This window comes from Branchiostoma lanceolatum, chromosome 9 (genome assembly GCF_035083965.1).
Source record: "Branchiostoma lanceolatum isolate klBraLanc5 chromosome 9, klBraLanc5.hap2, whole genome shotgun sequence".
Classification (NCBI taxonomy): domain Eukaryota; kingdom Metazoa; phylum Chordata; class Leptocardii; order Amphioxiformes; family Branchiostomatidae; genus Branchiostoma; species Branchiostoma lanceolatum.
In genome coordinates this window covers 7,395,667-7,417,922 of record NC_089730.1, presented here as the reverse complement: position 1 = coordinate 7,417,922, position 22,256 = coordinate 7,395,667, and the positions used below count along the sequence as shown (strand labels likewise).

Genomic DNA, 22,256 nt, shown 5'->3' with positions numbered 1-22,256 from the left:
CACACAGCCAATGTCATGATTGCATTGTAATACGACCAGTCCTAAAAATCAACATTGTCCCAATGTCCCAAGGACAGTAGAATTTGAGTTCGGAACAATTGTAACGTATAAAGCTATGAAGCCATTTGTGCAACGTAATGAGCTTTTGGTGCAACTGAATTGGTCTCCTTTACTGCTGTGTGGCTAAAAAGTATTGTGTTATTGCAATTTCTATAAAGACACTAAAAGTTGTACAGTATTTGTACAGCTGAATGAAACTAAATGTAATATTTAATTTCTTAGATTAAAGAAACACCAAATTGAATAACTTACTGCAGGCCCTGGAGAGCCAGGATCCCCAGGAGCTCCTCTCGGGCCTCTGATGATAACGTCGCCCTGTCAAGGCAAAATCACTCAATATGAATTGTTTTCCTCTGGTAGAGTGCTACAGGTTTAACATGCTCAAATTAAGGCATGAACTTAAGCATTTAATGCAAGCTTTGTTACTCTATCATGTGTCGAATATCAAAATAATCAAAGCCTAAAAAATAAGATGTCAAGCACTGTAAATGCAGAAGTGTTCGCGGTGGTTTTATGTTCGCGGTTTTTGCGGTGACTGTTTTACCGCAAACTTAAAACCACCGCAAACATTTTTGTACAATACTGTAGCAGTATGTGACTATGGCGCTGCCGCAAACTTAAAACCACCGCAAACACTGCATTTTCGCCTAAGCGCGAAATAAAAACCATGCAAACTTACATGCATTTACAGTATATAGCAACAACTTATTCAGAGCAACGATCATCATATGCAAAATTTGTAAAAAGCCGCATTTATCATAGTATACAATGATATCCATTTGTATGAAATATAATGCATTAAAACTATGACAGTGCATCTTTACGACCAGTTACACTTACAGCTAGGCCAGGCTCTCCTTGTTTCCCTCTTTTTCCCTCATCACCTCGCTGGCCCTGGATGGACATAAACAATAAACTATCAAATCAGCTTATAGAACCCTAGAGATCAAAGGGTTGTCCTTAAAGTTAACGGAAGTTGGTATTCACACTAATATCTTGTTATTACATGAATACAACAGCTACATTAGTATTTTGTTATTACACAAAGACAACAGCTACATTGAGATGACAAAAAAAATCTCCTGTTCAGTATTTGTGTTGATAGGCAAGTACAACCTGTCAAGTAGAAAAATTATTATCCCTATTGCTGTCACCATGTGAAAGCACTAAAGGTTCACGAAAGACAATTTATTGATAATGTATCATGTAAAAGCACTTTCAGAAGGGGGTACTATGAAAATGTTCCATACCGGCTCACCAGGGTTGCCTCTGCCTCCCTTGACACCCTCGTTCCCTTCTTTCCCCTGTAAGGACAATGACACAGTCAGGGTGATTTTTCACAGTTTTCATGTACATAAAACAAGCACGTCCAGGTCTAAAGATACAAAAAAAATGGAAGTTCTGCTGCAGTATCAAGGTCACATGCCAGGGGGCCCAAAATCGACCTTGACCTTCGTCTCACCAACACCTACCCACATACCAAATATTATCATAATCCATCCAGAAGTTCTTGAGTTATGCTGACTACAAAAATCTGGAAACAAAGACACACAGACAGACACAAAACTATATCTCCATTTTTTATGGAGATAAAAAGATATAAGTCCCGCAGCCTTTTAGGCCATAGGGGCAGTGGAAACAGCACTGTATTGGCAGCTGGAGGCCATCCCTCTCTTTCTGCCCGCTTTTTTACCAACCAAAGTCAAGTACCCATTTTACACCTTGGGAGAGAGAAAAGCTGTGTGAAGTGCCTTTTCCAAGGACACAAGGAATGTCAAGAATCAAACCTATGACCTTTCGATCTCGTGTCCCCTAGCCTAGCTGCTCCACCATTCGAAACCACTACATACACACTAGATGATAAAATGAAAATAGATACAACTGTAGTGTACTATATACTTACAGTATGTCCAAGTAATCCCAATTCTCCTTGAGGACCAGGATCTCCAGGGTTTCCCTTTAAAGAACAAATATTTCTGTCACCAACATATTCATGTACAAATATAGTACGTCATGTTTATGAAGATATCTCATTGATTATGAAAATTACTACTTGCAGCACCATTTGTGTTGATAGCACATAGCATATGGGTTCTATCTTATGCATTTTAACAGCACAGATCAAGAAATACATGTGCAGGCAAATATTGATAGGCAAACATTGTTTAAGAAACATATCATGATGTTCCTACCCCGTCTCCCACACCCCCTCTGCCACCCTCCGGTCCTTCGGGGCCAACTGGACCTGGGTCCCCCTGGAACCCAGGGAAGCCTCGGGCACCGCGGTCACCACGCAGACCCTGTGGAATTTAACAGCAAAGGATACATCAACTTTTGTCAGGATGGATCAACTTTTTTTTAAATTGTCATTGTTGAAGTTGTTTCCTTGTATGGCATATCTTAGCATTGCTATACCACGTGATCCTGATGTAAGATTACATTTACATCCCTTCTGCATTGTGCTGTCAGCAAAAGGTAACTTAGTATTATATATACATGTAATTGTAAGTATTTAATTTTTGACATACCTTAGGGCCCTCTCTGCCTGGGCGACCTCTTTCACTGGTTTTGCCATCAGCACCCTACCAATCATTCGCAAGAAATAAAGTTCAGTTAAAGGACCAAACAGGGAAGGAAATAAAGCAAATCTAATATCTAAAAATAATGTGCAAAGACTTATTCTTAAGACATCAAGTCATGACAAGTCTGACCACCCCCCCCCCCTCATTGCCGCACTGCGCCAGCGTGCCTTCCTTGAAATGATAGCACCACTCCCCCCCAAAAAATTTCTGGGGAGAGCCCTGCAAGATATTGACACACAGGTTTTGTGTGGCTGTGTATGATACTGAAGAGAAGGAAGGCATGCTCACAGGTAATCCAACAGGGCCAGGTATGCCCACCGGTCCTGATGGTCCCTTCAGCCCCTAAAAATGAAAAAAGGAAACACAAAATAGTGATGTAATCATCTAGTACATAAATGAAACCTATACATTTTCTAAATATAACTGCTCGATGACTTTTATAAAAAATGCCCCCCCCCGCACTGCAATTGTTGCAAGTTGACCAGTGCATCAGCATACCCAAACATGCTATTGTGTAAGTAACATACACTGTAAAAGCTCAAGTGCATTGTTTTATGTATATTGCTGTAATTAAATGTTCTATGTGACAAGAAGGAAACAGTCAGTTTTATATGCATCTCCAAGCGACACCTAAGGTTTTATCAGTTATCACAACTAAGTGGTCATGATCAGACAGTCTCTTACCGGATCTCCTCTTTGACCCTGTTGACCATCAGGCCCTGGATCACCTGGGTAGCCCTGTAATAGAGGAGTAAAGACAATCCATTGTCAAACTCACAAAGACAAACAAACCAGGATCATCTCACTTTGCCCAAACAGCTCATCATACCAACTATAAGCTGATATAGTATAGTAGATGTCCAATGGATCATTATGAAATCTAAAAAGTTTCCACAAGTACATGTACTCATCATACCTTACTTACAAGAACTGGATAGCATTAAAAGAATATGACATTTGCCGATATATGATACACTGTAAGTTGCAATTTAAAGTCTGTGATTTCTTTTCACTGCATTTTATTTTAAGATCTTTTTTAAGACTTACCTCTTGCCCCTTCTCTCCTTTCTCGCCTGGTTCATCAGATACAAGACCAGGGGCACCCTGGATATGAAAAAGAAAGATATTCCAGTGAATTTACTTGACTAACGGCTAATGGCAACACTTAAACATCCTGATAAAATGTAAGTATTGTTTAAGACTAAATTTGGATTTGTAACAATAACTTACAGGTGGGCCATCCTTTCCAGGAGGTCCAAGATTTCCCATAGCACCTTTGCTGCCCTGAAGATGAAAGAAAATGCATGAAATAAAGGATACAACTAGTACTGTACACCACTAACTGTTCACACAAACAAGAAAGTGACCATGTCAACACAAGATTTGTTTCATGCAGTGTCCAAGTTTATCCTGTGCTATCTTAACGCTTGTTATACATGTACAGCTGTTAGTTTGAAGCTCAGTCAAAACACACACACAGTGTAGATTCCACAGTGTACAAAGCAGTACCCTGTATGTACATGTTTGTGTAGCTACAAAGGATCACTCACCCGAGGTCCCCTTAAGCCTTCAAAGCCTGCTGGTCCTGGCTCTCCATCTCTGCCCTTAAGATGAAAAGAACAGACCACACATGTCTATCATTTGCTGCAGACAACATACAAGGAGGTACCTGGTAAATAGGTATATAGCTAGATACTGTATTCATGCAGAAATGTTCACGGTGGTTTTATGTTCGCGGTTTTCATGGCGACCGTTTCACCGCAAACTTAAAGCCACTGCTAAAATTTTTATCTGATACTGTAGCTGAATGTGACTATAGCGCTGTCGCGAACTTAAAACCACCGCGAACACTCCATTTTCGCCTTAGCGAGAAATAAAAACCATGCGAACTTAGATGCATTTATAGTACAGTAGTATAGATAGATAACTAGGCAAGTATACCTTATAACTATAAGCGTCCAATCAAACGGAGACTTGTGTAAATTTAAAGCAGTTCTGTAGAAGTAATGGGTCCATTTTGGCTGCATAATTGCAGCATTTAGAACTTTGACCTCCTGTATTTTAGTGTGTGTATGTGCAGATTTTTTCCACTCTCCATTAAGCTCGTCCTTGGTACTATGAAAGTTATGCATTTGAACTGATACAAACATCTGATTGTTGTTATAACAAAACTTGTACTTCAAACAAGTGTCCTGTGGACGTACCTGCAGTCCTTGGTCCCCGACTGTTCCCATGACGCCCCGGGCTCCAGGTTCTCCCTGCAGGTGCGAGGTGTGAGGTGATTAACCCAAGATTTATGTACAAAGAAGAGACTCAGTCCATCTGGACTTACTAAACAACAAGCACATGGCCACTGGGCTTCCCATTACGCCTATCAAAACATCCATCAACCCTTTGATTTTCAAGGGTAGGGTTTAATGGGGTGAAATCTAAAACACAAGTAGAGGGCTTTCATTAAAACTGGACATGCTATCGGCAACATCGCTATGTAAGATAAGCATAAAGATAGCCTTAAGAGGACGTTTTCCCACAACGTTGTAAACAAGGACGGCGGACCTGTCTCTGGCTCTTGTCTTAAGACACCTTGGACTGTCAGCTTCCATTCAATAATGTACATGAAATATCGGCCACACTAACCTAAAACTGACTTTACCAGACATGTACAGTGCTCTATAATTGGAATAATTGTCGTTCCAGATAGATAATAAGATGAAGGTAAAATCGAAGGTACATACCAGATCACCATCCTCACCGATTTCACCAATAGCACCTTTGGCACCAGGTAGGCCCTGTAAAAGTTGATGCATGTTGACGTTCTATTTGCAAGTTTGAAAAAAGTTCCGGCTTGCTCGATACACAGCATATGACTAATTAAGAACACCTGCAATTTAGTTGAATACTTAACACCTAACACAGTTAACATTAGCACAAAGCCAATGCTTCCCTTTCAGCATTTGAAGAATCAAAAGAAAAGGTTTAATAGAAAAAGGGAGTAGTGTCAGTGGGGAAAATGTAGGCCTGTCCGTATAACATAGCCTGGGTACCATCCTCCACAGTAACGGCTGGCGCAATCTTCTCGGTTAGCAAGTGAAAAGATTGAGGCAGCGGTTACTTCGGAGGATGGTACCCAGGCTACATACACAATAACATGGGAGCACTTTTGTATGTCACTTGGATTAAATACATACGCTATGAATATACACTATATGCGCTATATGCGTTAGAAGTCTTCAGTTTTGCTTGAACCTTTATTTTTCTTGTACTTTATTACAGACTGCTTCATGGAATTGTGTGTGTGTGTGTGGGGGGGGGGTGCATGTTACCTTAAGTCCTGGTTCACCCTGTGGGCCACGTGGACCAAGTCCACCCTGAAATCATACAGACATTGGTTTGTGTGTGTACTTCAACGCTGTAACATTACAAATAGAACTCTATGCTAGCTACTATGTAGCTTAAAGTTCTAAATCATCCTGGTACATCCATTGTCTCTTTTCTAAAGATTTCAATAATCTTTTCTTTTTTTACCCAAAGTGTTACAACTGAATCCCTTAAGTTATAATCTGTAAATACAACACACAGAACATACATTTTGTATCAACCACATGCAATCATATCACAACAATAAACTGCACAAAACACTTCCGAAAATAATTTCATCAGGTTGGTAGAACATAGGATATAGGAGAGTCTTTTTACACAACCAGTAAATCTCACCTGCTGAAGTTTCGGTGTCTGTCAGACACCTTCCTCAGAGCTTCTGACTAGAGTACTGCTTCTCATCGCTATAAGTAGCCGAAGTAGGTGGTGCTTTTGCAGTGAGAACACCATCCCAAACGTGGCTAGATTGTATCCCCCCTCGTCCCGTTTCTCACAGACACCAAAATGTCAGCAGGTGAGATTTACTGGTTGTGTAAAAAGAATCTCCAATATCCTGCACAGAACACTGTTAGGATGGCTTGCATAGTGCTCTCTAATCTTCCTAATGCCCTGAACTATTTGGTGCAGAGCTATGTTCTATGAGGGTATGAGATGCGAATGGGAGGTAACAGCTTACTTTCTCACCATCTGGTCCCGGGGGCCCCTGGATACCTGGAGGACCCTAGGAGTAAGACACGTCAGTTAGAGATGTGGACACACAACATACTGTTAATGCAGAAATGATCGTGGTGGTTTTATGTTCGCGGTGCTCGCGGAAAGCTCTTCGTTGTGAACTTAAAACCACCGCGAACAATTTTTGCCAATGTTTCTGTAGCGCTACTATTGTGACGTAAAGCCGGCGGCCCCGTGTATGAGGGAGCTTCAGGCTTTATAATTAGTCTCAAGCATCAAACCTCTGCACATAAAAGAACCCAACACACTTATCGAGAAGAGTAGGGGTGACCTTGTGTGCTTGGACAAAAACGCGAGCCGTAGCGAAGCCGCATTGCACTACCACTAGCTATATACTTGAAAAAGCATCAAGCTTCACCTCAAATGAGGATGCCTTGAAACGAAACAAACTAATGTTTCAAACAGGAACTTAAAACCACGGCTAACACACCATTTTTTCCCAACCGTGAAATTAAAACCACGCAAACTTAAATGCATTTACAGTAACAGTTACTCAAGCAACTGGATAGATTTTGGAAACGGTCAGACATTTCAGGTAGCACCCATTGTACCTTGACCTTTCATAAGTGACTGGGCGAGATTTCTGGTTTACCTGGTTTTAAGCGAAAACTACGAATTGATATGCATATAAAGAGAAGACAGCTTTTACATCTATTTTAGTCCAATAGGAAACAAAAACAAAAACAAGTGGTAAAGATGCAGGTGCAATGAATTTGTGGCATTGGTCACTTCTGCTTGAACACAAGCTATAGCAGGGGTGGCTGTTACAAATGAAGTCAAACATGGGGAGCCACTACATTGATGAAGAATAGACATCCAGGTCCATACAATATGAAAGTAACAACTGTACAGGGTTTCTAACAGAGTCAGACATTTCAGACAGCATCCGCTATCTTTCATCAGTGTACTGAGAATGAGTCTAAAGGCAAGGGTTGTCACTACTTCTCAATCCATTGTTAGTCCCCCTAAACACTATACAAAAATCTATTGCTCTTTACCTTTGGCATCTGGTATTTCTCTGGTTAAGGATCAGAGCCTCTTAAGTTCAATGCTGTTAGCCATGAAAGGCATTCTCATCTGTGTTTTATTTACAGTCAAACATAAATCCTGAACTTTTAGTGGACAAAGACAAGGCCTTTAAGCTATAGGGTCTGGTTCATGTCACTTGCACCTTCAGGCAGTTGGAACCTTTGGCCTTCACTGCCCCTAAATCGTTGGACTGAAGACCTGGACCCACATATCACTCCCCTGCTGTGAACGTAAATGTGGGCTGATGTTTTCCTGCCATGTCGTTAGACTAAGACAAATTGTGATGTTGCCCACTCATGCCATGTCAGTGAATAGCGTAGTCCTGTGGTCAGGGACCCTGCCTCTGGATCTACACTTCAGGAGTTTGAATCCCGGTCGTTGTCACTTTAACCTGACATGCATGTTACTGGAAAGGGTTGTTAAGCCATAGTCTGTTCATTGTGGTTATCAAAAAGAGCTAGGGGAATTTCCATCAACTATATGAACCTGTAAATACTGTACATACCATCTGTACAATGTCTTCTTTGTCATGACCAGTGAAAGACTAAGCCTGGTATCAAAACCTATTATAGCTCGCAAGTCTCCTTTCCGCAAGTCTCCTCTCCGCAAATAGGAGCGGAGACTTGGGAGCTACAATAGGTTTAGATACCTAATCTCCAAGCAGATCTACACCGGTGCTAAAATTGTATAAGCTAGCCAAAGAAGCTCCAGTCAGCCAGAGAAGGTCCAGTCAGGCACAAGTGTAGATCTGCTTGAAGATTATAGATACCAGCCTATAAAAGACTAGCTTTTCAGTGCACTAAACTGTTCCGAGATCACTTCCACTTTCACAACAAGCCTTACCTTAGAGTCACATGACAAAGAAAGGGGGCAGATGTAGGGCTGACCATGAATACTGCTTGCTTTCTACAAGGAGGTTATATAGACATATAACCTCCTTGCTTTCTAACACCCAACAGTTTTGGCACCACACTAACATTACGTGAAATTTGAGCTTACTTCTTTGCCAGGTTTACCCTCGGCTCCTGGAATACCTTCCTCTCCTTGAGGACCCTGAAATGAAAATACATCACATGTCAATGTGTATTCCAGTAATTTGAATCAACCTCCTTGTTTGAATTTAATCAAATAAAACTCTGTTGTCAAAAAAAAGTCAATAACCATATCATATAACCAATTCACATATTAGATGTCAATTTTGCAATAGTTACGGTCAAATATTACAGAGGTAGACGGACAATTATAAGTATTGTGTCTCACCGCAAATCCGATCTTTCCTCTTCTGCCGGGTATACCTGGGAGGCCTTTGGGACCCTGAAGGAAAGAGAGAGCACCATGTTTTAGATTTTGGGCTTTCTGAGACAAAATAACAGCTCGTCTGACAAATTCCTCAATACTTTACAATCAAAGATACCCGGTAGTACCAACTTTAAGGAACACAATAGGAATACCTACACTACACAGAAACCTGAAATTGCTTTCAGACATTAGGTTTTCTATTGTGCATCACATAAAGTATAAAAAGATCTTACCGATGGGCCAGGTGGACCGGGTAGACCAGGCAGGCCAGGGGGACCTTCATGACCCTGAAACAACAGTTATCAATGTTTAACATACAAAGTATAACTTATTCGATACTGGGTGACTGCAAATGGATGTTAGAAGCCATTTGTGCATCAAATGAGATACAAATGTATACAGATAGAGTAATGAACAAACCAAATTAAATGTTAGCACTATATTGTAGATGAAATGCCCAGCAATAACTGCATTATTACTGTTGAAGTATGGAGAAATCTATCCAGAACATAGATCAAACTTAAGGAAAATAATTGTTTCACTGCTGTAAGTCCTAGAATACATGTGAATGAGCCAGTTTACACAATTGCGCAGCAAAATGTATTGTGGGTAGTATGTCAAATATCCAGGCGTGTTTTGTTTATGTCTCAGGGGCCTTCAACTTTGACATATCACCCACAATGCACTTTGCTGCTCATGCGCAGTTTAAACCGTGAACCGACTTATTGCCAGGGGCTTCCCAGACTCTCCCAGAAGATCAGGCAACGAAGGATGGCACTTGCTGGACACTGTGTCCGGCATACCGAACTGACAGCCAGCCAGCTTATCCTCTGGGAGCCAACAGAGGGAAGGAGGAAAAGGGGCAGGAGATGCACAACCCTCATTGACAATCTAAAAAGGGATGCTGGGCTCAGTGACATATCTACAACAGTGAGTGGTGCAGAAGAACCCATTGTCTCCCGAGATGACATCACCGATGTTCTCATCCAAGGTTCAAGGTTCCCAGTCATGTTGATATCATACTGCAGCCTAAATCATTGTGCAAGGACAGTGGAAGGAGAGAAGTGTAACTTACTTCATCCCCTTTGCCTCCTGCTGGACCAGGCTTGCCACCCTGACCTCTGTCTCCCTGATTGCATAAACACAGAAGAACTGTTACTAACAGCTAACAATGTTGATAATGAGATCATTTCCCACACTGTTAAAGATTTCTGCACATCTAAGATGTTAGTCACAAAATATCGTTCAGGTATCACCATGAGATGTGTCACTTAGAAAATCACTAGTACAAGAGTGCATGAAAACATCTGCAAATTGAGTCTTGTAATAGCTAGAAATGTAGCACACCATTCTTATCTTGTCAACATCAAATTTCTTTACTTTTCTTTACTATAAATGTACATGTGTGTGAGGTTAGAAAATCTGAGGTTAAGATAAATAAATGTCTTTGTTACCTTCTCCCCAGCAGGCCCAGGAATACCAGCATCACCTGGTGCACCAATTTCTCCCTGCAGAATAAAAAAAACATCACATTGTTATTTCACACCAGCATTCTCTAAAAATATCTTCAAATTCCATTCTGAATATTTCATACATACAGGCAGAAGATGTAGAAAAGGTGTAGACTTACCGGGCCACCGGGTTCACCTGGTCCTCCATGGTCCCCCTTGATGCCCTACAGAACAAACACACAAGACATAAAAGAGAAAATCAATGGATGTCATTTCAGCACTAAGGAGATAGCTAAAACATACGTCTCCAATCCTCAAGTTCTACTTTGAGTGGAATGTTCCTAATTTTTTCCCAGTTCTACAAGCAGTCTGGTGATAACTGATTTCAGGGCCATCACACAATATAGAAAAAAATGTGCATTTGGCCTTGAGGGAGTCAGCAGTCTTTATAGAATGCTCACAGTATTGGGCCATGGTTACTCACCTTGATGCCCATTTTCCCCAGTCTTCCAGGCCATCCTGTTCTTCCCTTGTGGCCCTGCAACAGTGGAAAGGTAAATTAGATTAAGAACACCATGAACCTCTAGCAGACTTGTAGTACCAAGAGAAACAGTAACTACAAAGTAACAGACAACTTCACAAAAATATGTCAACCACTGCAAACATTTCAAGAATTACAGGATTTACCTTTGGTCCTGGTGTTCCAATCAAACCATCAAAACCAATTGGTCCCTGTGGAAAAAGCAGAACATTCAATAATTCAGTTGTCAGCAAAATGTTGCCGTACATATACATACAATGTACTACTTCATCTTACAAGTATTCAAACAAGATGATGGAACATAATGTTATGATTTTCACCAAAATCAATTTAGTTCTATACTTTATCTATGTCAATAGTAGTCAAAAACCATTGTTCCGTGTCTTTTCTTTTCAGTAAGCAGTGTTACAAAGAATAAATCTTAAGAATAAGATGGGTGACAGATTTAAATACTCACGTCAGGTCCAGGTGGGCCTAGCAAACCTTCAGGTCCTGTAGGTCCACTTTCTCCCTGAAAGGTAAATCGAAAGTTATTCATATATATACATATACTTGTGCGTTGTTTAATTCATTTGTATCTATACTTGTTTATTTTTTGTGTGTATGTATAGTTATAGAAGACCTTACGTAAGTCGCAGTTTACTTTTGTTGTGACAATAAAGATTTCTCATTGTTAGAAATTATTCTCTAAATCTCAGCTCAACATTCGCTGTAACTGAATATCTTGAAAGACAGCTAGAATGAGGTACTGTAATTCACTTTATCTTCACGGTAGCAAAATTTCACGGTGTGTGGAAAATTGACATTTTCACTTAACTTTAACTTCAAGATGGCGGCAAGTGATTTACAGAACGGATGTGTACAGAGGTGACCGTGAAAACCGTGAACATTAAGTTACAGGGAAAGAAACAAGAATTACAGTAACTGGCTGACTTGATATGGTAAGGACAATGATGAGTACCTTAGTGCCAGCAGGTCCGTTTTTACCGGGAACACCAATGTCACCAGGGTAGCCCTGCAACAAAGGTATCAAATGTTTTATTAACATTACCAAAATAGACAATGGTACAGAGTGAGTACTGAGAGTCGGTACTCAAGACTTGGTAATCAGACCAAGAAGTAACTACTGAGTTTACCTTTTCATAACTTTCCTCATCAAGTAATAACTACACGTATCATATTCTACACATGCCAGTCAGGCACTATTTGGCACTTTGTAGGTACAAAAATAAGGGAAAAAAAACACAATTATAGATGACTTGAACTCAGCAATATATCAACCATTCTAGTTTAGTTGATCTGCATCTATAGCTACATGAGAGAATGGGGAGAAATTTGTCCAAACAGCATATAGAGAGGAGGGAAAAAAAGAAACACAGTGTTTGCCCAAGGTTTGTCTTTTGTTCTAATCTGCCATTTTCCTTACCTTGGGTCCCCCAGGTCCTGCATCACCAGGCTCCCCCTTATTTCCCTCCACACCCTGTTGGGTACCAACACATCTTATTATGTAAGACACAATTAACACATATCCAACAGATGTACAATGCAGGATAAATACAAAACAAAAAGACAATCATGACTGGTAATAATCCAGTGTGAGAGACTGCCATACCTGATTATGCGTATGTACAATTCAGAATTACGAGATGTTTTTTTGGCGCTTGTATAAGCAAACAGTGCAGTTTTCAACAAATATTGCGAGATAGAAAGTCCACAACGTACCACTCCTCCAGGTTTTCCCAGTGGACCTTGAGGACCGATGTCTCCTATGGTACCCTGCAGGAAACAACGGTGTTGTCACAAATAGGATTTACAAGAAGATGTGGATTTTATACTTTATACAAATCTTATCCTCTTAAGTAAGAGTTATGCTCGTTTATTCTAATTCAAATTTGTGTATAATAAGCTAGATGCTACTACAGTCAATCATCATAGAAGAATACAGAAAAGGATGAGAAAACAATTTAGATTTGTTTTGTGGCTATGAGGTTTTTTTGTAAACAGCAAAATACATGTATGTCATACTGTCAGTTGACTTTCACAAGGACAAGACTTCTAGCTGTAGAGAAGATAATGTATAAGATAAACTCACAGGGTCTCCTTTGAAGCCACGCTCTCCTGGGGGTCCAAACTCACCAATCTCACCCTGGTTTGTTGTGATCAAAAGACAGTCATTATCACAAGTAAAGAAACATTAAGACGCACAGGGCTTAACTGGTCAATTTTTCTGAAAGATAGATCAGTAAACTAATACTTTAATTCTTAGGATAGAAACCATGTCTAACATGTCCCTTAATGATAAGACAAATTGTATTTTCACAAAATTAGAATGAGTGACTTTGAAACTTTTCCATTGCCCAAGACTTTAAACATTAACCTCTATTAACATTTATCTACTGTGTTACATACATCCACTACTAAGGAAAACAGTATGTTTGACAGATCTCTTGTGCAGCACCCTCAGGTATGCAGTTTGGATATGCAGGAATGCACAGCATACTGGGTGACGTTGAATTGAAGATCTCTTTCGGATTATGACCTACATACATAAGGCTACAACCACAACTTTCTTAACCAATTTTTTTGTTGTCTTAAATCAAAGTGTGGGAAAGAGAAGATAGAGAGCACATCAGCTGTTGAATTAACCTTTCACCTTTTCACCTTTGGGTCCCACAAGTCCGGGATCTCCTTGAACACCCTGCGGGGAGAAGACAGACATCATTTCATGGAGATGATTTACATCTGGTGGACATCAACAGTTTGTGCCGGGGAAATAGAGTTTGTGGGAGTTACCAATTATACCAGAAATGAGCAGTAACCTACATTAACCTTTGAGGGATTAAGAGATATAGTCAAATGAACATTACCAAAAGTAATGCTTTGAATTAAGCCCTTGTCACACAGTGAGACAAGATACTGTCAGCCGTATTTGTTGATCGCCGGAAAGTCGCCGAATTTCAAAATTGTCAGAGAATCAAGCATAATTTCACTAAGAATGTATCCCACCACATTGGATAGGGCTCCAGGGCCTGCAAACATTGACCGATGTCTTAACATCATGTGATGTTCGAGAGAACACCAGGCGTATTAATGCTGAAAATGTAATTTGCTGACCAATCCAATTTCCTGCTCTGTGACAAGGGGCTTAGTGTTAAAAGATAGATGGACTGAAATATGTGAATTAAGGTTAAAATATTCAGAAGCTGCTACATGATGATTCATTTCATGAAGTTCATATCACCACAAAGGTAACTTCCTGACCTCTCTGCCTTGCCGTCCTGGTTTCCCGCGCTCTCCTGGGAAGCCTTTGTCGCCCTGGAAACACAGGTGTCGGGGTTAGATTCATTCTTGTTTTGAGACAGTGTTGTACATAGAGTGTGTATATAGGGTTTTATGCCATGCCTGGGCCTGATACGGGTGTTCCGGACCGGGTGATAACTATCCGGATCACATAGGGTTCGGGAGTGTTATCACACAGGCTTCCATAGAATATTTTGAACGCATTTCGAGCACGCCGGTTGCGCGGCCGTCGGAAATTCGAATACCGGATTCGGAGATTGGAATCAATGTTGCTACAGTTTCTTGTTCGAGGACACAAAACTCCCTCAACTTCTGGCGCATTCAGCATTGAAATGTGTGTTTTCTCGGGTGGGTATGACCAAGGTATGACATAAATAAATACAACATGTTGTATTCCGCATCACCCTCAGTCCCAGCCCTCCCGCGGGTCAGATCGCCCTCCGGCTTACGGCCGTCAGGCGATCCAACCCGCGGTCGGGCTGGAACCTCGGGTGATACTATATGTACATATACATGGAACTAAGACACTGTTCCCTTGAACATACAATTGTACAGGGTCTGACATACATGTACAGGTGACCACCTCTTTCATAGGGACCACCTGGCCAATGTGACCACTTTTTGAATCCTGACTTTAATGATCACCTGTCCACATAGACCAGAGGTCTTCTTGGACAATTATGACTGAATCTTATCAAACAGTAGAAAAGACAGTGACACTCACAGGTAAACCAGGAAGTCCGATGGGACCAGATGGACCGGCTCTTCCCTAAAAATCGTGAAAGAAAAAAAAGAGGCACATGAAAATTGTATCAAGATTTCATTCAATGAAATTAAAAAATTGTAGAAAAAGGCCACGATATAGATGAAATGTTCATCATTAAGGCTTATTATGTATTTTTTGGTGACTTTTAAAGTATCACTTACCGGCCCTCCATCGGAGCCAGGTGGGCCTCTTGGACCGGGGTCTCCGGGAAAGCCCTGGAATAAAAAAAGGCAGCCCCAAATTTAGTTCAACTTTCTGTTTATGATTTGTTATATCTGAGATCTGGGGGCTCATCTCCAGATGTGCTTCATTTTTGCATGAGATAGAAATAGATTTTTATCTAAGCATGCCATCCTACACATGGTGTAGGTCGGTATACAATAAGATAACCACTGATTTGCTGTACATGTACATGTAGTCAGTAGTAGAAAATGAAAGCTGCTGTCTTTGGTAATCACTGCAGCTCTGTTTTACTAAATAAAAGAAGAGCAACTGATACATGAAAATGAGTGCACAAATCAAAAACTCACTGTGAGCTACTAATCAAAATTTCCGATAACTTAGAAAATATATGTTCTAAACTCAAAACTGTTTGAAAAATAAGATGTACTGAAATATTACAGTCCAAAACTAGTTAAATCATTCCCACGTATTCAGGAGGTCATGAACCATCTCATCCATGAAATGAAGGTTGTGTGGCTGTGCCTTACATTTCTAACCTTTCCAGTTTTGCTGAGCAACTCAGTTACAACTGTCAGTGTAACAGTTGGTAGGTAAATCTATGTAAAACTAGGTAAATCACTCCCATGTATTCAGGATGTCATAAACCATCTCATCCATGAAATGGAAGTTTGTGTGGCTGTCAGTGAGCTTTACATTTCTGACCTTTCCAATTCTGCTGACCAACTCAGTTGCAACTCTGTGTAACAGTTGAGAACATTTTAAATAGTTTCTAACTTACTGATCTTCCAACTTTTCCATGTTTCCCCAGTGGTCCCCTCTCCCCCTATATAAATCATAAAAATTAAAAACATCTTGGGTTCAAAACCATCAATTGTGCATCAAGTATCATGCCTTGTGAGCTGTGGGAGGGAGAAAATGCAATGCAATGCATGTCAGTGAATTGATCTGGTAGATAGACAGCAATTGCGCTGAGGACGCTGCCATGTATTTTAGAGATGAAAATGAATGTACGAATCAATAAACTTACTATAAACTATAATCACATTAGTCCAGCGGCATAGCTGAAAAATTGTGCAAATTTGTCTAAAAGCACCAAATTTGGCACACATGTAGTTGAATGTATTCTTAACAAATATAGATATTAAGGCATCTCAATTTCCGCCCAGAATTAATTTTTACGGGATTTTTTTCCATTTTCAGGCATATTTTGGGATCCTGAGCCCTAGTAGTATCGGGATGCTTATGATATATGTTCACATAATTTCACTCACACTTCTTTTCAAGCATTACAACAAATGGTTTACATTGTATTTTGCGTTTTTTTGGGCCATTTTGCCATGTAACAACAGGAAGTGATGTGTTTGATACACCCTACCTTTTCTCCATCTATGCCTCTTAACCCTGGAGGTCCAAGTGGTCCAGGGTCACCCTATGAGCAATAAAAACATACAAACAAACAAACGAACAGTTAATATGTAGAAGGTACTAGTATGTGAGGTTTTAAGCTTTTACTTGGCAATGTATAAAGTAGAGTGGATTCATTCCTCAACCTAACCGACATCTTTCACACCGCTGTCGTCCCTCAGTAAGAATTCTGGAGCCACATAGTTCCCGTTTGGAAATTTTATACAGTCTAGTACCACAAACGGTTTCCCTGTGACAGCTTTTTTAAGTGTGATTTTAGTGGATTTTAGTCTGTATATTTGAAAAAGCTGTCACGGTGAAACCGGTCGTGGTACTAGACTGAATAAAAGTTCCAAACGGGAGCTATGTGTTTTGCTTAATGTAGGTCTTTATGATCTTTATGATAGCCTTCGTCATGATATTATCTTATGCTGTTGATCCCATATACTGTATCCTTAGATTGTCAAATACAAACTGCAACTTTTCCCCACTGCCTAACTGTGTAACCAATAGGGACTTGGGTGCCAAATAGCCACTACAGTGTGCTTAAGGTTAAGTACTAAGTTAACCACACTGAGCATTTGAAGGAAGTTGAAATCCCTTTTTCATCATTAAATCTGGTACTTACTCTTTCACCCTTGGGACCAGGTGGACCTGGGGGACCAGGCTTTCCCTGGAAAAATGAAAACAACATTGCCAAAATAAACAAATCCTAAAACATACAAATCATTATGATTGTCATCCAATAGAATGATCACTCACAAAGCAAAACCAAACTTGTAGTACTGTATCATCAACAGTAAAGATGACCAGGATTCATATTATTCCAAAAACTGCAGAACTCCAACATTCAAGATTGATATCTGTGACTAAAAAACACAAAAACAAATGGGTTCTTCATGATCAGAGGCACTCTTCTTGGGTCTACAGTAGAACTGAATCTGAAAGTTTACCTGTCTTCCTTGGAAACCATTCAATCCTTCTTGTCCTAGCTGACCAGGGGGTCCCTGTAGTCCGCAAAAATACCCAATATTGTTATAATTAAAATCAAAGCACATTCATTTGCCCATTCGAAAGTCTATTTGAGCTTTAAAGTTACCGTAGTTAAAGTTTACCATCCCTCCAAAAGGATAAAAGCTATAAATTTCATACATTTCAAAATGTAGGTAAAGATGAGTTGTTTTCAATTTTGTTACAGATTTACATATGATGTGTCAAAGGTGTTGCCTTACGTTTTCACCAGGCAATCCCATAGGGCCATCTTCTCCTTGGTCACCCTGAAAAGACAGAAGTATCCACAGAATGGGTATGTGACTTTGATGAAGAAATGTGCCTCTGCTGAATACATAATTATGCTTTATCCTATGATTACTGAAGGGGGTCAGCAATGATCCTCCATTTCACTTGCTGGTAGTTTGTATGGATTCTGGATTCTATAAGTGAGATGGTGACAAATCGCCATCATGGATTCAATCATCACCACCTACAAACTGACTCCCGCACCCCGATCTCACCCCATCCTTAGATATTCCTTCCTGGCAAGAGCCCCTAATACGCCCCCGGCCCCCCCAACACTGACCAGACTGACTTCAAATAACACTACAAGTGATAGACTGCATGCTGACATCACTTAGCTTATACATGTTGGTGAGGGAGCGAGAATGTGAGGCCCAGTAAACTTCCTACGATGGCACCCAGGCTGGACATAATGTCATTTCCTTCTGACAATGTCATTGATTGATTGATTGATTGATTGATTGATTATAGCTCTGAACTCCATCCCGTGAATCATCACATTCCAGGACAACACACACACCCTCCTCCTTGAATCTGCCTTGCTGACACCGTGATGATCCTTCGTAGCGACGCACTGCTTGCCCTTGCTCTCCCCCCTTCTTGGACACTGTCCCGCTGGCACCATAAAAACCTCTATCTGGCACCCCCCTCTCGACATTGGCAGACCCACCTCTCACATTGGCACACCCTTTTCTGACATTGGCACAATTTTCAAACACCTTTTTCTGACATTGGCACAATTTTCAAACACCTTTTTCTGACATTGGCACCACCATACTCATATCAATGCGACATACATACACATGCACACGGAAAAGTTCATAAAGTTCAAAGCAAGTTCAAAAAGTGAATAAAAGCCATCAAAACAAGGTAGTATTTCTGGCTCCATCATATCAGCCATCCTGTTTGCATTATCATCCTCTAGCAATCCTCAAACCCCCCTCTATGTAGTATCTCCTACAGCTTTAGCATCAACCCTTCATAGACTGTGTCCCACTGGCAACATCATTTGACAGGAATTATGCAAATCAGGGCCTCATTTGCATAACTAGTAATAAAATTATACAATACTATAGTCTTCTAAGATACCACTTTTATACTTTGTTATTTGGGTAGAGAAGATCGACTGATATGATTTATGCAAATGAGGACCTTATTTGAATAATTTGAACTTTGAGAATACATCACTGTAAAGGTTAACATCATTTGGCTACGGTATGATTGTCACAGGACTCTTGGTTGTTTTTTTATTCACCTTCAGACCCTTCCTTCCAGGTGGTCCAGGGATTCCAGGAAAGCCTTTATCTCCCTAAAAACCAAACAAAAACACAAAACTAAACACTCACAAATATGCTTTCCTAGTCAATACATACATACAATTTGTACAATTTGTATGGGCATTAGTTAAGACGGACACTGCCGTATATATAGAGAATACAAGACGGGGTATTCCGTATCACCCGAGGTACCAGCCCGACTGCGGGTAGGATTGCCCGTAGGCTGGAGGGCGATCTGAACTGCGGGAGGGCTGGGACCGAGGGTGATGCGGAATACACCGTGTTGTACATGTATTTCATTTATTTATGTCATACCCACCCGAGAAAACACTTCATTTCAATGAGGAATGTGCCAGAATTTTTAGAATGCATTTCGATTGCGCAGCCATCGAAATTCGAATACCAGATTCGGAGGTAGGAATCAACGTTGTTACAGTTCTGGCACATTCCGCATTGAAATGTGTGTTTTCTCGGGAGGGTATGACATGAATAAGATACAACACGGGGTATTCCGCATCACCCTCGGTCCCAGCCCTCCCACGGGTTGGATCGCTCAACGGCCGGTCAGGCTGGTACCTTGGGTGATACAGAATACCCGTGTTGTATTCTATATGTACTGAAGAATGACATGACGTCATGACATACAAGCAATACTTGATTAAAATTAACACTTTTATAAGTTGCCAAATGTTAGAAAATTGATCTGATCATATAATTTTGAGAAGAGATGACATTTTGACGAGCAAAGTTGTCATACCTTTCTGCCAGGTATAGCCACCAGGGGTATCCATCCTGGGTCTCCCTTCTCTCCCTACATACATGGAAAAAGAAGAAAAGAAGAATAATGAAGCAAGACAGTGTCATGGTATAATTGAACAAAGCAACAACAATCAATGTGATGTTTATCATTATGTCCTTAGACCACACCAAATTAATTTCTTGGTTAATGGATTTTTTTATAGATTTTAGCAACAACAAAAATCATGAAAACAGAAGGCTGGGGTGAAAACTTGCACCTGACCCTGTTCACTCCCTGAAACTGTGTGCACCAAAGTACAAACTTTCCTCTGAGATTCTGTTTTCCTGTTGATTTTCCAATCTAGCACTTAAAAAAAAAATTCCATTAACCAAGAAATCAAAATGGTGTGGCCTCACAAGATAATTTAGGCAGAATAAGCTTGTTCATGATTTGAACTGCACATGTGCTTTTTCATGCATTCATTTGGGAGAAATATGTCCAAGTTGAAGACCCCTGAAACATGAACAAAACACGTCTGGATGTATCATCTATTAAGCATGGTCCAGACAAGAACTATTTGATAACAAGTTTAGGCCTATCCCCTTCTGACATTGTAGTTCAAACCGTGTAATGTACATGCTTATTTCTATATCATCAAAGTGGGCAACCCTGTTAAAATAGTGATTATTGCGCTGCTGACAATATTGCGCTGCCTATCGTAAATGGTTTTCTAGATTGAACATTGGTGGCAACATTGCGACATCCAATAAAGTTATCTTGTATCTTGTATCTTTGTATCTTGTGATTATACCATTCTAGTGCCATGTGGTACCACAGAGTGATGGAGGTCAATTCTGTACATTTGTAGTTGGCAAGTGCCATGGTAAAGGAACCCTCATGACATGAGCTGCATGAAATAGTTCAAACATCGAAGATGCTTTCCAAATCCACGTAATTCACCAGGCACTTTTCCAAATCCTTGTACTTAACCAGGCATTCTTCATAAGCCCCTCTGTGCTAAGAGGCACAGTCTGCTTTGAGATAAGGCAGTAATTGGCAGTAATCGGTTGCTTCGTTTGCAAACATGCCAACACTCTATATACCTGCAAATTGGGGGATAAGTATTGTAGGAGTATGTATCATAAGTGACTGACTCTACCCCAATACTTAAGCTTGTTCACAAGTGCCTTGAGTAAATGGCTGAACAATCCTCGGAGGGATCTTCCTAACGAATGGAACAGTGGCACTGTGCCACCATGCTCTTATCCCAGCTCCATCCTGTTGACGTTAAAAAGTGAAAGTATTTCACTATATGGCCGCCTTTGTCTGTGAAATCATAATACCAGGCTAATGATTATGAACACCAAGGTATTGGCTGAGTTGTACCCATATGTTCTGACTGACGCCCCTTTAAAGCAAAACTAAGGCCCTAACCCTAACACCGGGGTGTCGGAAAGCATGTGGTTTTAGAACATGGGTGTCAGAATGCACAGGTGAAACAAAGAAGGGGTAAAACAGTCTCCTGGCCCCTGGGATTCGAACCCGCAACGAAACCGGGCAGTCAGATCACAGGCTGCACGCCTTAACCACTAGGCTAAAAGGTCTAGACAAGTTAGACGGGTCAGTTGGAGGCGTTTGAACCCCACTGTTACACTACTCCCCCTTTTCTTTTTAAGATTAGTCCTCCAATCTCCGAGTTCGATATCCCTGTGGGCCACATTTTGCCAGGCTCATAGGGTCAGCAGTGTCGGAACCAGTGAAACAAAGAAGCGAGTAGAACAGTCTCCTGGCCCCCGGAATTCGAACCTGCGCCGAGACCCAGCAGCCAAATCACAGGCCGCACGCCTTAACCACTAGGCTAAAAGGTCTAGACCAGTTAGGCTGGTCAGTTTGAGGCACTCGAACCCCACTGTTGGTGTTACATAGGTGTCGGAACATAGACTTGTCCCCATTTGTTGCAGAAATATAGTGCTCCAATGTCTCACACCTTCCGAAACAAAAGTGTCAACAACCTCTGTTTGGCTGGCACACTTATGAACCCAGCCAAGGACACCCCCCATCCCCCAACCCTGTTGCTGTGTGGCTTCTGTCCAAGCAGGTTACATAGTTGAGCTCACACCATCTCACTACATGTGGTACAATTTTACTGTCACAGTTGCAGTACATCAGCTGTGATGAATTGATCAGCATCCAAGGACAGCTTCCAAGGACATCTTCCT

The 22,256-nt window shown here is 40.8% G+C and overlaps 2 protein-coding genes and 1 long non-coding RNA gene across 3 annotated transcripts in view; all 3 read right to left on the bottom strand.

Annotated features, from left to right (window-relative positions):
• Positions 1 to 864: 864 nt before the first annotated feature.
• Positions 865 to 6,004, bottom strand: LOC136442063 (collagen alpha-2(IX) chain-like). The gene is made up of 13 exons (XM_066438665.1): positions 5,966 to 6,004; positions 5,378 to 5,431; positions 4,847 to 4,900; positions 4,193 to 4,246; positions 3,873 to 3,926; positions 3,690 to 3,746; positions 3,327 to 3,380; positions 2,931 to 2,984; positions 2,589 to 2,642; positions 2,253 to 2,360; positions 1,964 to 2,017; positions 1,311 to 1,364; positions 865 to 954 (listed from the first exon to the last, which is right to left on the bottom strand). The coding sequence occupies exons 3-13, from the start codon at positions 4,874 to 4,876 to the stop codon at positions 865 to 867; spliced, it is 663 nt and encodes a 220-aa protein (XP_066294762.1). The 5' UTR covers positions 4,877 to 4,900; positions 5,378 to 5,431; positions 5,966 to 6,004.
• Positions 6,005 to 12,793: 6,789 nt separating this feature from the next.
• Positions 12,794 to 15,142, bottom strand: LOC136442559 (uncharacterized). Its single transcript, XR_010757026.1, has 5 exons — positions 15,097 to 15,142; positions 14,334 to 14,387; positions 13,726 to 13,770; positions 13,165 to 13,218; positions 12,794 to 12,848 (listed from the first exon to the last, which is right to left on the bottom strand). It is a non-coding gene; the product is annotated as an uncharacterized lncRNA (long non-coding RNA).
• Positions 15,143 to 16,199: 1,057 nt separating this feature from the next.
• Positions 16,200 to 22,256, bottom strand: part of LOC136442062 (collagen alpha-1(XXVII) chain B-like) — a 100,220-nt gene continuing 94,163 nt past the window's right edge. Inside the window, exons 10-16 of the mRNA XM_066438664.1 lie at positions 20,056 to 20,109; positions 19,277 to 19,330; positions 17,958 to 18,002; positions 17,679 to 17,732; positions 17,354 to 17,398; positions 16,697 to 16,750; positions 16,200 to 16,220 (exon numbers count right to left, since the gene is read on the bottom strand). Coding sequence (XP_066294761.1) covers positions 16,200 to 16,220; positions 16,697 to 16,750; positions 17,354 to 17,398; positions 17,679 to 17,732; positions 17,958 to 18,002; positions 19,277 to 19,330; positions 20,056 to 20,109 — 327 coding nt within the window. The remainder of the gene's footprint in view (positions 16,221 to 16,696; positions 16,751 to 17,353; positions 17,399 to 17,678; positions 17,733 to 17,957; positions 18,003 to 19,276; positions 19,331 to 20,055; positions 20,110 to 22,256) is intronic.

What these genes read in the sequence shown, in the direction of transcription:
- LOC136442063 (XM_066438665.1), bottom strand. Translation starts at nt 4,876, where the DNA reads ATGGGAACAGTCGGGGACCAAGGACTGCAG. An exon ending in AGGGTCAAAGAGGAGATCCG is followed by an intron (nt 2,985 to 3,326) that starts GTAAGAGACTGT and finishes TTTCATTTTTAG; the next exon opens with GGGCTGAAGGGACCATCAGG. An exon ending in CTGGCCCTGTTGGATTACCT is followed by an intron (nt 2,643 to 2,930) that starts GTGAGCATGCCT and finishes AATGATTGGTAG; the next exon opens with GGTGCTGATGGCAAAACCAG.